Source organism: Melopsittacus undulatus, chromosome 3 (assembly GCF_012275295.1).
Source record: "Melopsittacus undulatus isolate bMelUnd1 chromosome 3, bMelUnd1.mat.Z, whole genome shotgun sequence".
Classification (NCBI taxonomy): domain Eukaryota; kingdom Metazoa; phylum Chordata; class Aves; order Psittaciformes; family Psittaculidae; genus Melopsittacus; species Melopsittacus undulatus.
The window spans coordinates 69,185,031-69,201,293 of NC_047529.1; the positions used below are offsets into that span (position 1 = coordinate 69,185,031).

A 16,263-nucleotide genomic window follows, 5' to 3' on the forward strand; every position below is an offset into this window, starting at 1 on the left:
TTATGATTCAAGTCCTTTTGGACCAAGCATCCACAATCCATTCCAGCATGATGTGACGGCAGGAGAGCACTGTGCTTCAAGGTCAGCCTCATCATCCCCTGCATCTCAACAATATGGGCCTTCCATCGATGGAAGGGGGTTGTGTCCTACCCCTAATCCCTAATTTGAGGATACAAATCTTCCGGGAACATCCCTGGGGAGCCATAGTGCCCTGAGCCTATCCAGATCACCTTCCTGCTGCATGCAGTTTGATTCATTATGCATGCTATCCTATCAGTGTCCAGGAGCAGCTGCTCTGCAAGAAGAGGCAAACTTAAAGCTGAGGACAACACCAAGGCAGGGAGGGCAGCAACCTGACTTGACAAGAGAAAATACCTGAACAAGGAAAGCAGATGAGGTCTGGGGACTGTAGCCATGGTTGGACATAGTTCAGTGATTACCAAACAAGTCTATAGTGCCAAGTCTGGGTCCAGGCCAGAAAGCCAAGTCTGTGGGTCAGGATCAGAATCAGGGAGGTATGCACAACCATACCTGCAGCATGACTCAAGTACAGAACCAGGATGACAGCTTGAGCTGGTCACAGTAGTGGGGGAAGGATCCCTAAAGAGGCTTCTCATAGCTCACCTCAAGCCCTTTACCATGTCAGAGCTGGCCCTGAGTCCAGGCAGCCACAAACTTAGTATGTGGCAGGATGCATACTGGTAGTTCCCAACTGCCCTGGTAATGAGCTGAGTTAGTTAATTTTGGAGTGTAAACCCATTTTATGTTAACCAGGATATTAGGAAGCTGAACTGACCTGACAGTGTTGTTTCATTCTGTATGTATGCATATACTGCAGAATAGGATATCCTAAATAATACTTCAATACCTTCTACCATAGCAGTAAGAAATCAGCAATTTTCTCTTTGAGATTTGAGATAGAATATAATTTATGTTTTTACTGGGAGGCTTTATATGATTTCATAAGCAATAATCTTGATGAGACCCAAGTGAGATTTTGTTCAGTTTACAGTAGAAGAAAATCAGCATATGGAGCTAGAAGACAGTTGACTGTACTAAGGTATCAGCTTCCTAAAATCTGGAATTACAGATAATTTTCAAACTTTTAAATTTTTTTCCAATTCCACTTGGGTAAACTTTACACCAATGGTATTACTAAAACTTTTAATAGTATGCATAGTGCTTATAAAAGGTACAGATCATTTATTTACATTAATTAATGGATATGACTTTCATTAAAAAGTAGTATTTAACATACAGCAAATAGCAGTATATGTATGTATATCAGCAGAAAATTAAAATCATATATAGTAAGTGTTAGGAGTATATTTATATGTACTCATTTAATAGGCATTTTAGTGTTATATTGAATGTTCTTAAAGCATAATGCATGGTTTTAATATAATTTCATATGTATTTTAAGATTGCATTGAGTTTAATATTCCAAACGCAGCAAACAGTTTATGTCAATACCTCATTATCCATTTGTAAAAACAAGTCTCTTACAAATGCAGTTATTGGATAAGAAGATATAAAATACAGGTTTGAAAATTAGTTATAAAGGGAATAATTTGCAATACATTAACTGTAATCTGCCAGGAAAAAGTATTTTTTTCTACCTCTTTCAATTTTTGAGAGTCTCCCTATATTCTTACAAGATCTTTCATAAATTACAAAGGAAACAATAATTCTTTGATCAACAGCAAGCATGACCTTGACACAAATGTCATAGAAATCACAGACAAAATTTTTGGGTGATATATTCAGAGGCTCATTAGTCCAGCCTCTTTCCTGATGCAACCCTTTTGTCAAAGTTGTATCAGATCTGCCATGATGAGCTGGCTGTCCAGCTTTTGTTAGTTCTTGGGTTTCTCCAGCTCCTTCTGAACTGAAGCTTTACCAGCTGTTTGTGTCAGACGCTTCAAGTAGCCTAGTTTAATCTGTAAATCTGTTTTGATAGATGAATTAAGCATTATGTGTGTCAGTTATTTTGCTACTGGATGCCATTTGGTTATTTTACTACTGGATGCCATTTGGATGTCAAACCATTTATTATGACATCTTGAGCCTGGCAGTCCAGCCAATTCTCAGCCCATCTAACAGTCAATTCAACCAGCTCATATGTCTTTAGGTTCCCAATGAGAACCCTGTGGGAAATGATGTCAGAAGCCCTATTAAAGTGTATTACATCCAATAAATGTCAACAAATACCAGCAAAGTAAAAAGTATCTGCAGTTTTCCGGTGCGTATAGTAATTTTTATTGTGCTGCTTTGGTATGTGTCAAACCATTCCTTACTATTTATAAACAAAGATGACGCCTAAAACTGAAACAAATGCATGAGCAAATGAACTTTACACAAGCCTACTGTACATGGAAAAAAAAAATCAAATAACACTATCTTATCTTAAGATATCTTAAGATTATCTTAACATCTTTGGGATAATAACCTGAAAACATATAAAAAGAAAACCCAACATGTATGATATAAAATACACAGAACTTTCTCGCCTAGATTAAGCTCAAAATACATTTCTTCTCTTTTTTTTTTTTTTCCTTAATTTCTTTTATGAAGAGCCAGATTTTGGAGCAAGTTTAGAAGTCTACAGCCTTCAACTGAGGAGGAGAAACAGAATGGAAAGTCTTCTGTTCTGAACATGTAGTCACCAGCCTCATATTAAACAAGCCTAGGAACTTATCTTGTTTATCTTAGTCAAGCTTCAAGCTAAATCTTGATGAGAGATGATCTGTAAGGCATTCACTTCTTGCCTATAAAGATAGAGCAAGATGAACAGTTTCATTAGCAGAATTACTTTCCATGTACCTGTTTCTTCCTATGTTTTATTGGTTCTGTGTAGAAGCGATATCATTTTGGATGTTTAGAACAGGTAGGATATACTCTTGTACTGTGTGCATAGTTCCTCAGGACAACAGATGGGCAGGTATACCAACAATGAAAGCATTTAGAGCTAATGCCATAGACTGATTTTATTTCCCTAAAATAAAAATGCAGCCAACAGTGATTCAGAGTACCTAGCAATAAAATTTGGGTAATTTAATATTTATTTAAAATAAAGATGCTTATTTAACCTGGCCATTTAAAATTTTATTTCAAAAAAGGTTATAATACTTTAAAATAAGTGACTTACTGATGTCACCACGTAGCAATTTTTCTTTGAGAATGCACATACACATAAGAAATTTCTCTTAATTTTACATTTTAAGATTGCTATACAGAAAGCATTCTATCAGTACAGAAATTGACCCTTCGACAAATGCTTTTGTAGATGTACACAAAGTCATTTGCTAAATTGTGTACGATATGCTATTCTCCTGAAGAGGGCATTGCATTCAAAATTCTTTGGGCATTTCCAGCTTCTAGATACCACATTTTTTCCTCCAGAAATAGGAACTAAAATTTGAATGAGTCCCAAAACATCTACTCTGCAACTACTCCTAAAATCCCAGGTTCAGGGCTGTGGATGAGACCTGGAAGATTCTTTATTGAATAGAAAATCATGCTACATTTTAAATGAAGCAGGTTACTTTTTACCACATACACAAAGAAATAATTTGACAAAAATGTGACCCTCAATGTGTTTTACAATATTTTCTAGGTGTTCCTAACGAACAAAGTATACAGAGCAACTTTTCATCAAAATGGGTAAGAATACACTTTGTACCTGTCACTTTACAGGGCAACTGCAAGGAAGAACTCTTTAAATAAGATCCCTAGCTTGGCTCTTTATGTTTGGGATTATATCTGCCAAAAAAACCACAATAGTACTTTAAGGGACTTTCTCTCTCCTCCCCCTCCCCCCCCCCCCCCCCCCTGTAACCACCTCCTATTTTCCATTTGTTTCTTTCTTTTGTTTTGATAATTTGCCTTTATAGCTAGTTACAAGCTTCCCTATTCTAAGCCAAAATTATCATCTTATATTACACCATGATACAGAGTTCTAAAAGCCTTGATCCAGAAAAATGCAGATTTTTCCTTAGCATATTAAACCACAGTACAGCCAACTCAGTTATATGTAATCATGTGTGTAACTGATTAACCCATGTAACTGATTTCACTGATTCTAACACTTCATACTCATTTCAGTTATCTCCATGAATACCCAAGTGATGAAAGACACTTCTCTAAATACTTTGCTAGACTAACACCCATTTCTATTCCTTGAAGTCAGTGGGAGGAGTCTGGACTGTGCTACTTTTTGGTTATGTTTGTTATTCTCCTTAGGGCCATGATGCCTCCTAGTTAATGAATTCTGTTTTTGTAAAATGTAGCAACATTAATAACACATTTTCCTTTCATAAATGAAGTCACTGAAAATCTCAGACAGGAAAAATAAAATATGTTTAGAAATGCATCAGGGAGTGAAGAAGACATAATAACACTTGAGGAGCTAAAAATTTAGATATTACTAGACAAGGTAATATGATCTTCAGATCTGCAGGAGATCATCAGGAGCTCCTCACATTTTAACTGACAATGATCGAATGTTTCCAATGTACTTATAAGCGCATCTTTTTTACTATCTTTGTGAAACAATGTTTTCTACAAATTTTTATTGTTTGGGTATTTTTTCTCTTTTTCTCTTCCCCACTCATTCTGCTAGTCTTACTATCTCTGGAAAATAATTTCAAAAGCAAACCAAAGAGTTCATAGAACTATTTCTTGAAGATAAGATTTTCCCATTATAAAAGAGGGAAAATTAATGCCTGTATTTTTGAGGATATTAGTAATAATTGCTAATAATCTAGTGAACTGATCCTTGCTCTCAGATTACTGCATCAACCTGCTTTTGCTGGTCTTTGGGTGTGACATCATTGCAAACAGGAATATCACCTAAGCAACTCTATAATTTAAAAAGCTTAGAGATGAAATGTGTAGAAGGAAACAGATGGGGCAGTATCTGGAAATTTCATTTGTCAGATATCATCCATCTGTTTCTCTCGCTGTCTGCATGTTTTGCAGTAATATCCATTTTTAGGAAGGCAAGTCAATATAATTCTACAGAATTGGTTTAATCTTCTGGTTTTATTATTATTATTTTGTATTTTTTACAATTCATTAATGGCTGGCAGGGAAACTTGAAACCCACACAGATGACTCAGCCAAACAATCCTCATCTCCATTCTATCAGAGGCAAAGTTATACTGAAACAATTAGTAGATGTTAACTCTTCTTATTAATTTAACAATTTTGTCAGTTTGTCACATGCAACAGACCTCCTAAATAAATGAATGATAGAGATTATTTTTAAATGCATTCTAAAACTGAAACGATTATGTGTCATTTCAGAGTAAGTTCTAGGTTTTTTGTAATGAGTAGCTATTAAAATCGGTAAGTCTTTTTTGGCAGCTACCCGATTCTCTGAAAATAGAGCCACAAAATGCTTTGCAACAGGTATATTATTTATGGAGAGCAACTAAACCCTTTGGTTGTAAAAAATAATTATGGGCTGAGTAACTCTGCTTTCTGTTTCATATTCTTAGCTTAAGACATAAGCTAACACAATGTTACTGCCACTGCTCTCTAATTTTTTTCTTTCTTGTAGAAAGAAAAAAAACCCAAACAACAAAAATTAAAACAAAAGCCACTTAAAATAGCAGCATAGTCAGAAAAGACAATGGCTTAAAAGGAAGTTATTAGAAGTCAAGAAAATAAATGAGTGGCATTTAGAAATGGCATACAGAATCCAATATCAGGCAGGAGCATTACTCCTGTATGTTCCTCATGTGTAAGTACCAATAGCAAGATATTAATAGACAAGCATTTAGACTTGCAAGAGTTAATAAAACCTAATAGCTGTAGGTAGATTAGGTGCATGAGATTCATAGCCTGTCTAATTACAGGAGCAAGGCAAAATGGAGAGTTTGAAACAAAACGAACTTCATTCTGAAATGAGCTCCACCTTGATGCCATTTGTAGTTTATCAAACTTTAATGACTCTGCTCTTGACTCTAACCTCTTCAGGATGCAGTGACTGTTATCACTGTCATCCTTCTCTTCACAGCCTTTCCTGTCAAATTATCATATTTACCCTCTCTTTATTATCTAGGCCCAGGTGTATCATATTCTCCCACTGTTCTTTCAATTATTTTTTCCTTTCTTTCCCCCTTTGATTTTACAGAATTACTTCCTGACCTGCATCTGTTAGCATAAGGCATCAACCTTTAAACTGAGAATACTCAGTTACCTCAGCAACAGATGATCTCACAAGAATGGCTATCAGTGCTAGATTCTTATTTTTCTTCATATCTCTTTTGTTTCTTTGATCTTGAGTTCTATTCCTTGCTTTGATATTGATTCCTAATCATGTATCTCATTTCTTCATCCCTTGTCTTTCTTTATCTTGTCTTTTGACTGGCCCTCCCGTAATACCTGGCCAGATCCTTCCTTAATAGCTGCTTTGGAGGAACACAACCCTGGCCATCTCTTTTTCCTCTTGACTTGGGTCCAAATCACAGATGATGTCTCACCTTGACGTAAAAATGGATAATTCTTTGATTGTTGTGATTCACACATTTCAACTCATCTTAAGTACTGTATTTGATTCTTCCTTCTATCGTTTAAACTTCTTTTTCATGTTCATTTTCTTTATCCTTTGATTACAGTCCTTTTAAGAACATAGCAGAGGTTTGCACAGGTCATCAAATCCCTTCCTCCTGCCTTTTGCGGGCAAGTTTGCCATGGAACTAGTTTCAAAAATCTGCCAAGCTGTACTTTTAAATCAATTATTTTTTCTCCCTCTGCTCTCATAGCAGAAGGCTGTTTCCACACCTAATGATTAGAAATAATCTTCCAGTTTTCCAGCCTATACTGATTTTTATCTTGCTTGTGCTAGTTTCCTTCTGTGTCAGTTCCGTACACTAGCATCCCTGATATGCTTAGAATTGTCTCACATCTTATTTTCCTAGGTTAAACAAATCAGAACCTTCTAATCTCTGTGTCTCAGACAAGCTCTCCATTCTGCAGAGACCTCTGCTCTAAGTCCAAATTAATTCTTCTTGAACATGTGTGATTGTAATTCTCTATGATATCCTAAGTGGGATGCAACAGTAAACTGGTTTTAATTTTCATACCTTCACTAGAAGTATTTGAGCTCATCCTAGGCCTTGTGTATTATAAGCACTACTTGTTTATTTCTTAACTGCATCACTCTGGTGACTCAAAAATGCTTTCTGACTCACTGTCTTCCACCCAGGAGTTTTGGGCTAAATACTTATTGTTAATTATCATAAGAAACTAGTTTTGTTAGTCCTTATGTGCATGATCCCTGGATCCTGTAGTATTTAGGATCTTCTAATTTTCTCTACTTCAGTTATCGAGAATAAAAATTGTATAAATTCACAATGTATATACGTATACATTAATGTATAATTTTATAATGTACAGATCAGTCTTCCCCATCTTATTTCATGAACAAAACTCATAAAAGACACTTCTCATTTTTATGCAAGGGTAATGAAAATATTAAGTGATCTTGGTTCCCTTATGATGAGTCTGGTGTTGTCTTCATCTTCCAACTTGCCTCCCTTTTCAGAGCAGCCCAATTTTGTTGCTTCTTGACACAGCTCAGCATTTTACAGTATGAAATTACTTGCTGTGTTTCAGATCTGAAAAAATGATTTACTGTTAGCAGGCTATTCTGACATATCTTGCCTTTCTGTGTCCTCAAGCAATTAAAGTTTATAGTTCTGGTATGCAGTTACAGAGATGTCGGTATTGGCTGTGACTGGTGATCAGGTACCTGATATGACAACAGTGCAGCTGAACTGAAACTGGACTGAGCTCTTACAATACCATCTCACATTAAAGACCATGCAGGCTCAACAGCAGGAAAGGCCAATTCAAATAAAATGTCAGGTAAATAATGTGTTTGGTTTGATATTCTTGTAATACTTATATTTGGGGGAGTAGAGACTTCTAAAACTAGTCTGGGTTTGATATGCATAATTCACAAGTCATGAAGATATTTGGCAGATACCTAAAAGGAGGAACAGACACTAAAAATGTAGTAGCTTTTGCTTTTGAGACTAACAGCAACCTGAGAAGCTACAAAGGCAAGAAAGGGTAGGACATAGTGTTATTGGTAGTTTTGAGCATAAAGTCAAAACTACAACCCATTTCAGCCACATTAAAAAATGAATCCATCTCTGAGCCTACTGTCTGAGATCTCATGAGACCTCCTTTCCACAAAGCAACAGAGGATCCCACCTTCAGGTCTTCCTTTCAGTTTCTACAATCTGCTTCTGGAGTACTACCTCAAACTCACATTGCAACTTTCAGAGATCTAGAAAGAACTTCTCCAGCTGGGGGAATACACCACACATGCTAGTATGGCTTTTACACAGCAGCTGCCACTAATATTGACTTAATTCAACAATTAAATTTGTTTTAAGAACCAAACTGGTGTAGTTAAATCGTGTCCTCAATGTAAAAAGGACATGGAACTTTTGGAACAAGTCCAGAGGAGGGCCATGAGGATGATCAGGGGACTGGAGCACCTCCCATATGAAGACAGACTGAGAAAGTTGGGGCTGTTCAGCCTGGAGAAGGCTGCATGGAGACCTCATAGCAGCCTTCCAGTAGGGGGCCTATAGGGATGCTGGAGAGGGACTATTCATTAGGGGCTGTAGTGATAGGACAAGGGTTAGGGTTGAAACTTAAACAGCAGAGGTTTAGATTGGATATAAGGAGGAAGCTTTTTACTGTAAGGGTGGTGAGGTACTGGAATGGGTTGCCCAGGGAGGTTGTGAATGCTCCATCCCTGGCAGTGTTCAAGGCCAGGTTGGATGAAGCCTTGGGTGATATGGTTTAGTGTGAGGTGTCCCTGCCCATGGCAGGGGGGTTGGAACTTGATGATCTTAAGGTCCTTTCCAATCCTAACTATTCTATGATTCTAAATCCCTAACTATAAAACTGGCACTGAATTCACCATTTTACATATATTTGGGGTGAAGTAGTTTTACTTTATTTGTTGTACTTAACAATTCACTTGCTTACTCCTCTTGCATATATGCACTATTCCTTGCAGTCAACATTTTTGCATTAAGTGAATTGCAGAGGGAGAAGCACCTGGTGGAAGTTAGCAACTTACTAGTTCACACAAGCTACTGCTTGTGGTGAAACTCCTTGTGGATTAAATAGTGATAAAATTGTGAATAGAATCATAAACACCATCTCCCTTTCTGTCCTTCTCAGCCCACTAACTGTGTATGCTTCACTTCCACAGCAAAGCAAACAGTTGACAAGATGAAGACCATCAAGATGAACCTTGAACTTTGGTTTTGAAATAAGAAGTGCAGAAGGCCACTACATCATTTTTTGGCAAGAAGGCTGGAGTGTTTTCCATTGACTTACAAGTTACAAATGACTGAGTTGTATAAGAGCATTATTGTCACCCTGCACTGGGGAGCAGTTTCTAGAAGGCTATGGAAGCAATGGACATCCAGTAACAGGAATCCCAGCAGCAGATCCTAGGCCATTTGGGGTGAAACCTCAAAAGTGAATAGCCACTGTAAGGAGAAAGGAGTCTACTCAGAGTGAGATCATAGTGAGAGAAACAAACAGGCTGTGTGACTGGGTGTAAATCTATTCTACATGAAACGCCACATTGTTTGAATTTGGGCTTGGAGTGACAGGCAAATTTACCAACAGAAAATGCTGTGGTTTGAGAGCTAAAATAGACAATGTATTAAACTCAAGCTTGCGCCTACTTATTACTAGCCTTGCTCCATGCTGACATCAGCCAGAAAATATATTTGCCTGAAGTACTTATGTTGGGGAAATACGTATAATTGCTTAATCTCTATGTGGAATACAAAGACTGCTCATATTGAAGATGCAGAGGTGACCATGCAAGCCAAAAATGGGGCTTCCAGTGCAATCTGGGGTTTGTGCCTTTGTGCAGATGCACTCTAAGTTCAGCCTGGCTCTTTTCCCAACAGTCTGTTATGTACTTTTTTCCATTATGCTTATATACAGGTTGGAAGCCTGGCTGGTCGCTTCCACTACCAAAATCGTTTTTTATTGACTTTTTTAAAGTATTTGTTTTCCTTTAGAAAACTATGAAATAGATTTTAATCAGCATTTTAATGCAATGTTGATTTTTTCCTTTATGTAGTAAATACAAATTTTTTTTCCCCTGCGTCACAGGTGGCTAATGCTGACATACTGCTTCCAGACACAGCAGGGAAAACGTTATTTGTCTCATCTGCAGTTCCAGGTTTCTGAACGCCAGTCCAGCACTGGTTTTTTTTGCACGCAGCACAAGCATTTCAGCCCCTCTCAGCTATCTTGAAACCACGTTCCTAAATGGTTCGAAGGTTTCCAGGGATGCTGCGTTATCCCCGGTCCCTCCTCCTCCCTCCCTCGGTAGCGAGCCCTGTAAAGGACCCATGGCAAGAGGGAGCGGCCGTTAAAACGGGCACGTGCCGCTCTCGTTGTGTAGGGCTTCGTAAAGCCGAAACGCGGGTTTTGGCGCCCGGCTGCGGTGAGCGCTGCGGGGAGCCCGTGGCTGCCTCTGTCCGCTCCTGCCCTCGGCCGTAGCTCCTGGCTCCGCTCCCCTGTGGAACCACCGACCCCTCTCGCCCCTTGCCTGCCTTCGGAGACACGGCCTGGCGGAGCGGAGTGCAGGGGGGCGGGGTGTAGGGGTGTGTCCTGCTCCCTGCCCGGAACACCGGGGTCTCCTCTGCTTTCCCGGCTAGAGGAGGTTCACTCAGTCACTGACTGGCCCGGGACGGGACGGTGCCGCAGCTCGGCTGCCCTGCAGCCATGATATGGGAAAGTTTGCCGCTCCTCTTGCTTCTGGTGGCGCTCGGCAGCCGGGGCCAGTCGCCGCCTCCGCCGTCGCCGCAAAGAGGTAGAGGGGAGCGGGGAGCCTGTGCCTCACTCGCCCCGGCCGGGGCTGCGGAGCACGTAAAGGGGGAAGGCGACCTCGCAACCGGCTTGGGAGCCCTTGTGGTGTCGGGAGGGTTGAGGGGGACAGGGACCGAGCGTGACAAGCAGCCCCCAGCCTCTAGAGGGGACTCAGGGAGGGAGTGCTGCCAGTACATGGGCCGGGCCGATGAGGGCTTGTGAGGCGCCGGGAGCCGACCCCGGGCACTGCTGCCTGCGGGGTGCCTAACGGCGAGTCGGTGTGTGCCTCCCCTCCTATCTCCTTACACCCTTGTCTCCCGTTCCCCTCTTTAACTATCTCTCGCTTTTATGAAGAGACAAAGTCACGGTTCAGAGCATGGCAAATGAGCTGCGTTGTGACTGAACACGGGGCAACAGATCATATCTGATTATCGTTTAGGCACGACTGGACTACATGTCCTGGTCCGGGCAAGCGTCACATAATCTTGGCAATCCTTCTCAGTGCTGCGCCCGTCGGTCGGCATCGCTGTGCTTAGAAGAAGCTAGGTAGTAGCCTGTACTGAAACAAATGCGAGCAGCTCCGGCTGTTGTTACTTAAGGTAGTGACTTGGTGCACTGATCCAGCAACAAAGCTTTTTTTTTTTTTTTTTTTTTTTTTTTTTTTTGCACCCCGTGCTAAAAACTAACCCCAACTGGGATAGGAGCAGAGTTAATTGTATCTTGCACGAGTAGTCAATGTCATACACAAGGTGCAGTCTTTAGGTGTGTTGGCACTAAGTGGGGTTTGTTTGTTTGCTTACTTTTTCAGTTAGTGTTATGTGGAAGGATCAAAAAGGGTGATGTGTGGATATGAGAGAAATAAACTTTATTACCTGTCATAGGAAATGCTTGAAACCCTTTCAGCTCACAGTACTCCTTTTGATGCCTGCATTTGCTGCTCTTTACATTTTTAGCCTTGCTAAGAAGAATTTAGTAAGGAGACACCATGGGTGTTTTAAAATAAAACTAATTAAAGCCACTGGAATAACAGCTAGCTTCTATTTGACCTTGTTGTCACACTATAGGCTAAACACTTTTGGATTAGGAATTTTTAGGGTTTAGGCTTGATTTTGGGGAACATGATGCATTGTCATTTCATGAAAGAAGTATCCCAAGCAGCTCACTCCTTAATACTAATTTTGCTGTGTGAGGATAAACTAGTTAAGTATCCGTGTAGACAAAAACTCATGCAGAATTAGACTGTGTTTAGATGATGACTTATTGGTAAACATTGAAGACTGAGATTTTAAAAGCAGAGCATTTAAGACTTCGTACATCATGCATTTTTCTCCTACATTTTTTTTCTTCTGTAAGCTAATTAATTTTTTCAGCTAGAAAATACTAATTTGGCATTTCTGTTAACATTCTCTCTCACTCACACACACATGTGGAGCTCCTTTTTGAAAATGTACTTTTCATTATGCAGTTTCTTGGGTTTTTTTTAACTTCTGCAGTAAAGGGGTCTGATCATAATTTTCCTTTTAAATGACAAGTGGGTGCCTTGGGCATTCATCTGCTGCATCGTTGGTGTTATGCTATAACCAAGTTCTCGTAATTCAGTGGGGAGCAGTAGGGCTTTTAATGAAATTTTAATAATGTGATGATGGGACCTTCTAAACCTCACAGTTGAATTCAAGTGCTGGCCTGCCAAATTTTGAAGCCATTTGCTGTTTTCTAAATGTCTAAGATCTCTTACAGCTGCTAGGAGGTGCTAGCGCTATGTAGATATCAGTGTGTTGCCCAGCCAAAGATGTAATGAACTCCTCTCTAATGAATAAAGTTTGAGAAGTCTGACTTCACTGAATTCTTGGGGGATTTTTAACATGTAACAGACAAGAATGTGACTAGACCCATGGTTTATACCTTAAGACTTACAACGTGTGTTTTTCCACTTAGTAGTTATTTGGTAATAACCATAACATAGGCTGGTAAATATTACTCTCTAATTGTTAGCACCAGTGGGATGTCTGGGGAGAAGATTATGTAACAGAGCTGCAATGCTTGGAAAAACAGTGTTTGAGGCATCACAATGAATTCCCATGTTGTTTTTTAGAACAGAACAGTTCAAGAACATTTTGCACCTCAAAGATGAGAACAGTCTGTAGTTCTGTGTTGGTGGGTTTTTGTGTGTGGTGTTTTTAAAGATTTTTTTTTTTTTTTTTTTTTTAAGTTGGTAGAAGATTTACAGTCATCAGAAGCCTGGAGTTAATTTTAAGGCTTTTTTTTTTTTTTCTTTTTTTTCTTCAGCTACACATTTGTTCTTTGTTCTTCTGTTTGAACACCAAGTAGCCATGTAGAATTTCTCATAAAATGGAAGAATCAGAACCAGAAAGGCATGTGCATTCTATAACAGTGTTTCTTAAAGGTGTGTGTAACTTATGGTTAAAGTAAATTCACTGAAGTGTTATAGAATGTGCCTTTTGAATGTTCAGCCTTGCTCTGTCCTCTTTCCTGTGGAATTTGAGAGAGCTAAAATAATAGTAGTTTAGAAAGGAATAAACCCCCTTGGTTTTAGCCTTGAATAATTCAACCTTTTATTAAAAGGTCTAAGTATTTATCGTGGGAGAGAGCTGAAGCTATGTATCTGTAAAAGATGAAATGGAAGGGCCAGGGCTGAGGAACATACACTGCACAGTAACTTGATCTGTGGTGTCAGCTGCTGGCATCAGTGGAGATAACTCATGAGGGCAGGTGCTTCTTAGCATCTCACAAATCGGAAGTGTAAGATGAATCCAAGAGGTGATGTATATAGGATGCTTATAAAGTCAAAGTGAGATTTCTCACTTGAAAGAGAGATCAGGATGAGTGTCAGCCTAGTGTTAGCAGAATAGGACTGGTGACAGTTGGACTGGTGACAGGTTGGTCAGTATTTTTAAATTTGTGTAGGTTCTTTAAATAAGTTTTCAGAGTTTAGTTCAAAACTGTTCTTTCATGTATTATTTCATGGAAATGAGGAGTTATAAGATTCCTTCCCACATACATACACGTGTACGTATTGTACACTGTAATCTGAAAAGTCAAGAGAGATGGATAATGGGGCACAATTATGGTATTTCACATATGAAGATTGAAGAATGTTGTATGAACTTAGATTCTCTGTTTCTGGAGACAAAAAACCTGACGGTGTTAATGATGATGTTAATGTAATCTGGTAAAGCAAAAGTAAAGTGTTCTATTTCTTTTTAGGGACCTTTTTGGAGTAAGGTCAGTTTTCCAAAATGACCACCCCCAGCTGTAATCTTGATGTAGAGAGCATTTCCATCATGGTTGATGGCATTTAACCATTCAAAACATTCTGCTGACTTTACTTGAGGGATGGTGCTTGTAATGTTCTAGTTGGTACTGAAAAAAATAATGTTTGTGAATTTGCATCCTACTTTCCCGAGAGAATAAGGCTCAGGTATTTTCTCTGTTTATTCGCTTATTCTCACCTAAATAAATTTTTTTGAAGCTGTTGTGCACTATCAGCTAAATTTGAAAACACTGTAGAAATCTTTAGGACAATCACTGAAAATCAATGGCTTTTTTTGGAGAAAGCCCCAGAGGACTTCTTCTGTGAGAGGAAAGGTAGAATTTAGCCATTATCTAATCCATTCAGTCTGGTTAGTCAACATCTGTAGGGCTCTGGCTTAAAAAATGTGAAGGAGAAGAAGGAGAGTTGTGAAGGGCAGGCATAAGTGTCTTACAGTATGTAAAAATTCTGTATATATTTGTTTAAAAAGGAAGTTTTTAATATAATTTCAGGATTTTATAGCAGGTAACAAGCCTTGTTTGCTTAAGATGAACTGGCCCCAAAATTCTGGGAGATGCTACTCAATAATATGTTGTGATCCCTCATAACTTCTTACTTCAAAGTTGTTGTGCATATTATTTTCTTACAGTTTTAACAACTGGTTGAGAAAGTGAAAGCAGAGGGTATTGATATGTGTTCCATGTTTAGGATGTGAGAAAGGAAAACACGGTACTTAAGGGCCAACCTAAGGTATTGCAAATAAGTAGAATTGCTGAGACTGACTGGAGACATGAATTTATGTGCTGCTCGTGTTCAGGCTTTAAGTATCCACAGCCAAACCGAATGAGGTAGGTCTTGTGCAAGAAGGTGTGCATTTGTCCAAGCAACAAATAAAAACACAGAATGCACTTTATGTTTAAACTCTTTATTATTCATTTTTCCTCCTACTGTTTTTTTTAGAGGAGTCTTTCTTATTAGGCTTGACTAAAGTCAGAGCAGTGTTTTTTTTAACCTGTTCTAAAAATCTGCTTTAAATAATACAGCAAAATATAATTTTTAATTAATTCAGGCTGGAGGAAGGAATCCACCCACACATGTTCTAATTTCTTATCCAACTACTTAGACTGACAGTATTTTGGAATAAGAGGCAGCATGAATTCCTGGTGCAGTTTGGGTTGCTTTGTTTTTTTGGCTGCCTTTTTTTTTTTTTTCCATCTCCACTTCTCTCTCCCCCTCCCCCCAAGTCTGGATTCCTTGCATTTGTAGGTCAGGAATGATGATAGGACACAAATACATGCAAATGTGAGCCAGTATGCGTACCTGATTGTCTCTTTTTCCAACTTCTTTCTTAAATAATTACTGGATTTTTTTCTTTTTTCCTGAGTGAGAGTTCTGTCTAGACTATCTGAGAGCTCATATGTCTCACACTAACAACTCAGGCCACGCTAATAATACAGGCCAAATCTTGCTTATAGATCAAAATACAGACAAATACATTATTTTTGCTAAACTTTATATTGACTCCATCCATGTATTTGAAACAGGAAAGAGAATTCCTTGGTGTTTGCCAGTAAAGCTAGAGCTGGCTCCTGATGATGACTCTATCCTCTTGTACCAGCTACTGTAGTCGATAGCTGATTCTAATTCCTGCTTTTCCACAGTTTTGATGTTCTCTTCAGTCTGAAAATGTAGGTGAGAGAGGTACTGAAGAAAATGGGAATGAGTTTGGACCACTTCTGTACCATAGATAAGGTAGAGATCAGACATTTGTTCTCCCCCTCCACCATATATTAATTTATTTATTTAGATGAGGAAAAATGATAAGGTTTCCAGAAAGAATTAACTTGAGTTTGTGTGACTTTTGTTCTGAGAAATAAAGAAGATCTCTTGGGATTCTTGCAAAACTCAAAACAAATAGCTGTTACTACCCTCAGTGTTTTTAGCAGTTCAGTTTCCATTAGTTACACCTTAGTATCACAAGGATTTTCTTAGGACTCTGCTCCCTGCCAGATTCTTCTTGCAGACATTCTTTGAATTAGACCTTGTAATAACATTAGACTGTAAAGCAGCTGTAGCAGTATTATGCCAGGGAACTCTTGTGAAACTTCAGGAAGAATAATGAA

At 38.8% G+C, this 16,263-nt stretch overlaps 1 protein-coding gene across 1 annotated transcript in view; it reads left to right on the plus strand.

Annotated features, from left to right (window-relative positions):
• Positions 1-10,751: 10,751 nt before the first annotated feature.
• Positions 10,752-16,263, plus strand: part of LAMA2 (laminin subunit alpha 2) — a 361,887-nt gene continuing 356,375 nt past the window's right edge. Inside the window, exon 1 of the mRNA XM_031054109.2 lies at positions 10,752-10,873. Coding sequence (XP_030909969.2) covers positions 10,786-10,873 — 88 coding nt within the window. The 5' untranslated portion in view covers positions 10,752-10,785. The remainder of the gene's footprint in view (positions 10,874-16,263) is intronic.